The sequence below is a fragment of the Manacus vitellinus genome, unplaced genomic scaffold, assembly GCF_001715985.3.
Source record: "Manacus vitellinus isolate BGI_N305 unplaced genomic scaffold, ASM171598v3 scaffold_27_pilon, whole genome shotgun sequence".
In the NCBI taxonomy this organism is placed as follows: domain Eukaryota; kingdom Metazoa; phylum Chordata; class Aves; order Passeriformes; family Pipridae; genus Manacus; species Manacus vitellinus.
The window spans coordinates 8,882,981-8,885,940 of NW_021940039.1; the positions used below are offsets into that span (position 1 = coordinate 8,882,981).

At 53.0% G+C, this 2,960-nt stretch overlaps 1 protein-coding gene across 1 annotated transcript in view; it reads right to left on the reverse strand.

Annotated features, from left to right (window-relative positions):
• TMEM268 (transmembrane protein 268) overlaps positions 1–2,650 on the reverse strand; it is a 12,378-nt gene extending 9,728 nt beyond the window's left edge. The window contains exons 1-2 of the mRNA XM_029960594.1: positions 2,593–2,650; positions 422–766 (exon numbers count right to left, since the gene is read on the reverse strand). Of these exons, the coding sequence (XP_029816454.1) occupies positions 422–565 (144 nt within the window). The 5' untranslated portion in view covers positions 566–766; positions 2,593–2,650. The remainder of the gene's footprint in view (positions 1–421; positions 767–2,592) is intronic.
• Between the last annotated feature and the right edge of the window lie 310 nt (positions 2,651–2,960).

Genomic DNA, 2,960 nt, shown 5'->3' on the forward strand with positions numbered 1-2,960 from the left:
CTCTCCCAGCCTTTCCTCCCAGCAGAGCTGCTCCATCCCTCTGATCCTCTTGGGGCCTCCTTTGGACTCTCTCCAGCAGCTCCATGTCCTCTCTGTGCTGTTCCCCAGGGCTGGAGCAGCTCTGCAGGGGGGTCTCACCTGAGGGGGCAGAGGGGCAGAATCCCCCCTGCCCTGCTGCCCACACTACAAGTCAAGTTTCCCAAATTTGTCTTGGAAGGCCAGGAGAAAAGGACTTCCAGGGTCTTGATTTTCAATAGGTTGATGTCAATTCATTCCTATATATCAGGTATTCCTAAAAAGTCAGTGTCTCCATCCCCTTCCCAAAATGCTGAAACATCCACACTGTTCAGTCACTTTGGAAAATGAGATGCTGTTAAAGAGCATCTTTTAAAAAAAGTTTGTCTGTGGTTATTTTAAGGGCCTCGTGCTCAGATCTGCCTCTCTCCTTATCAACAAACCACTCACCTGTCACCCACTGCAGGGATTCTTCCTTTAAATCACTCTTACAGTAGAGGAGGGAGGACCCATTTTTCCCAGTCCCGCCAGTTTGGCTTTTCTGGGCCATGCTGGAGGTGCCTCTCCCTGAGGGATTCTCTGTTGTGGTGTGAGAAATTCAGCATTTATCTCTCTCCCTGCTGAGAAGCACCAGCTCAGCTCCCCCGGCAGCCGGCTGGGGAGCAGACTGTGAAACCCTCACTCACACTCCCACTGCTGCCTGCCTCGAGATCCTGCTTTCCACGAGCCAGGAGGCATTTTTCTTTTAGCCCTGAAAAGAGAAAAAGAAAATCCTAAATCTTGCAGAGACAGCAAATAAGGGATAACATCAGTGACTTTGCTCCTTGGACCCTGCACTTGGCAGGTGCTGGGCAGCCCCGAGCACAGTAAGCACAGACTCGCCTCCTGCTGCAATTACCTTTTGTTTTTTCGTTAACAGCTGGAAAGGTTGTCCTTAAATATTCCTTAAATTATCCTGACATCCTTAAGCATTCGTATTTTGTAAGCAATTGGCCAAGAACAGGCAGGATTTGTCCCTGTGAAGCCAGAGGGCTCTTTGCTCTGGAGAGCCGGTGGAAAAGCCCCTCCTTGGAAGCGCCACACCCCGCTCACCGTGCCGGGTATAAATCCCCTCCTCACGGCTGGAGCAGCGCAGATCAGGCAGAAAAAATGCCTCTGCTGAAGGCAGAGCCAAGCAGGAGCTCTCACCCGGAGCAGCAAAGCCTTTGAGGGTCTCTGCTCTGCTCTCCTCTCCCCTCAGTGCCAGGGGGAGTTCTCACAGCAGGCACTGTGCCCACGGGTTTGCCTGCTGATGTAAGCCTCTAACCCACTGCCAAGACTTGTGGGTGGCTATTAAAGCTTGGAAGACTCTGAAGTTTACTTTTTCAATGATCTTCCCCCTCACGTGGCTCGGCTACATCCGCACCAGCTCTCCAAAAACATCACCCTCTTTTTAACCTCTGCCTGTTGCTGTCCCCTGGTGTGAGGGTCCCTCAAGGATTTCACCCACCCTCCTTCCAAAGAGGGTTGTTTTCTCTCTGGCTGGGGGTTGTTGCTGCAATTCCCCCCCTTGCACACAGCCAGGATAGTCCCTGGCAAGAAAGGAGGCAAGAGAAACAACAGGAGAGGTTCTGCTGGCGGGAAAAACCCCTCAGAGGGCTGGAAACTCACCCTTAAAGGGGACAAACCACGATAAATGTTGCCCAGGAGGTGGGCAGTGTGTGTGTGCACAGGGTGGGCACAGCACCTGCTCTTCAGGTGAGGAGCAATTCCCCGAAATTCTGAGCACAGCCCTCCCACCAGCATCACGGGCAGCCACGTTGTTACAGAGCACATCAACCAGCACCAAAAGGTGGTTGAGACGGTGAATTTTCTCCCTCCTTCCCCCCTTTTGCCATCGATCCTTTCAGGTTAGAATCAAACAAGAGGGGAAAACAAAAATCAAGACAGAAAAGCCCAGAGAAAACAGCAGCAAAGAGTGAAAGAACAGAGGAAACTAAAGGAAAATCTAATTAGAAACTAAAAAAAAACCTACTTAAAATCAAACAACCTGTTGCTGCTGCTGGCACAGTAAGTTAGAGGTGAATCAAGGCTCTGTGGCTTAGATGTCTTAGAGAATTTGGGGTCTCTGGAGGACAGTCCCCAGGAGGTGACAGTGAAGGTGCAGCAGGCCAGGGCAGCTCAGCCATTCCCACCCATCAGGGAGCTGCAGGAAGGAATAGCCTTCCCCAGCCAGGACCAGCTCCGTGCCCAGAGCAGCTCTGCTTTTGCCTCTTTGTGCAGCACAGACCTCATGTGGCTCTGCTGCCTTTTACTGCAGAACTGCCCATTTTGGAGGTGGGGCCCCCCTGTCCCCCCCAAATCTTCCTCTGGTGCCTCCTGTGCCAGCTGGAGGAGCAGCCTCTCATCTCCTGCACTCCCAGGCTCTGTCTCTCAACATCTCTTCCTATTTTTTATGCAATGCCAACGTCTCTGTGGTGACTTTGCCTCCTTCAGGCTGTGGACCCTCTTTTTCAGGCACCTCCAAGCCCTCACTAAACAGCAGAGAAACATTCAGCCAGTCCTGCTTCATTTCCTGAGCTGCCAGCAGAGCCTTACCTGGTCCAGCTCGCTCCTGGTCCTGGGAAGGCAGCTCAGTCCCCTCCTCCTCCTCCTGCCTGGCCTTTCTGTGCCATTGTCCCACTCTGCACTGCCCAGGTGCCACCACCAAGCAGGAAGTCTCTGGTCCTGCAGCCCCAGCCTGTGCTGGGAAAGTTCCCTCTCTTGCCTGTGTCTCCCTGGCTCACAGACTAACCAGGCACAGCTCAGCCTGTGCCCCTGCCTCCCTCTCCTCACCCCGAGCTGCAAGCACCAACTTGCAAAATCTCCCTTGTGCATGTGACTGTTCCCCCGGGCTGCTTTCAAACATGTGGTTTTAACCCTCTGTGGTTCCTCAAAAGTGTTTCCACGCTGAAGGCACAGCCATG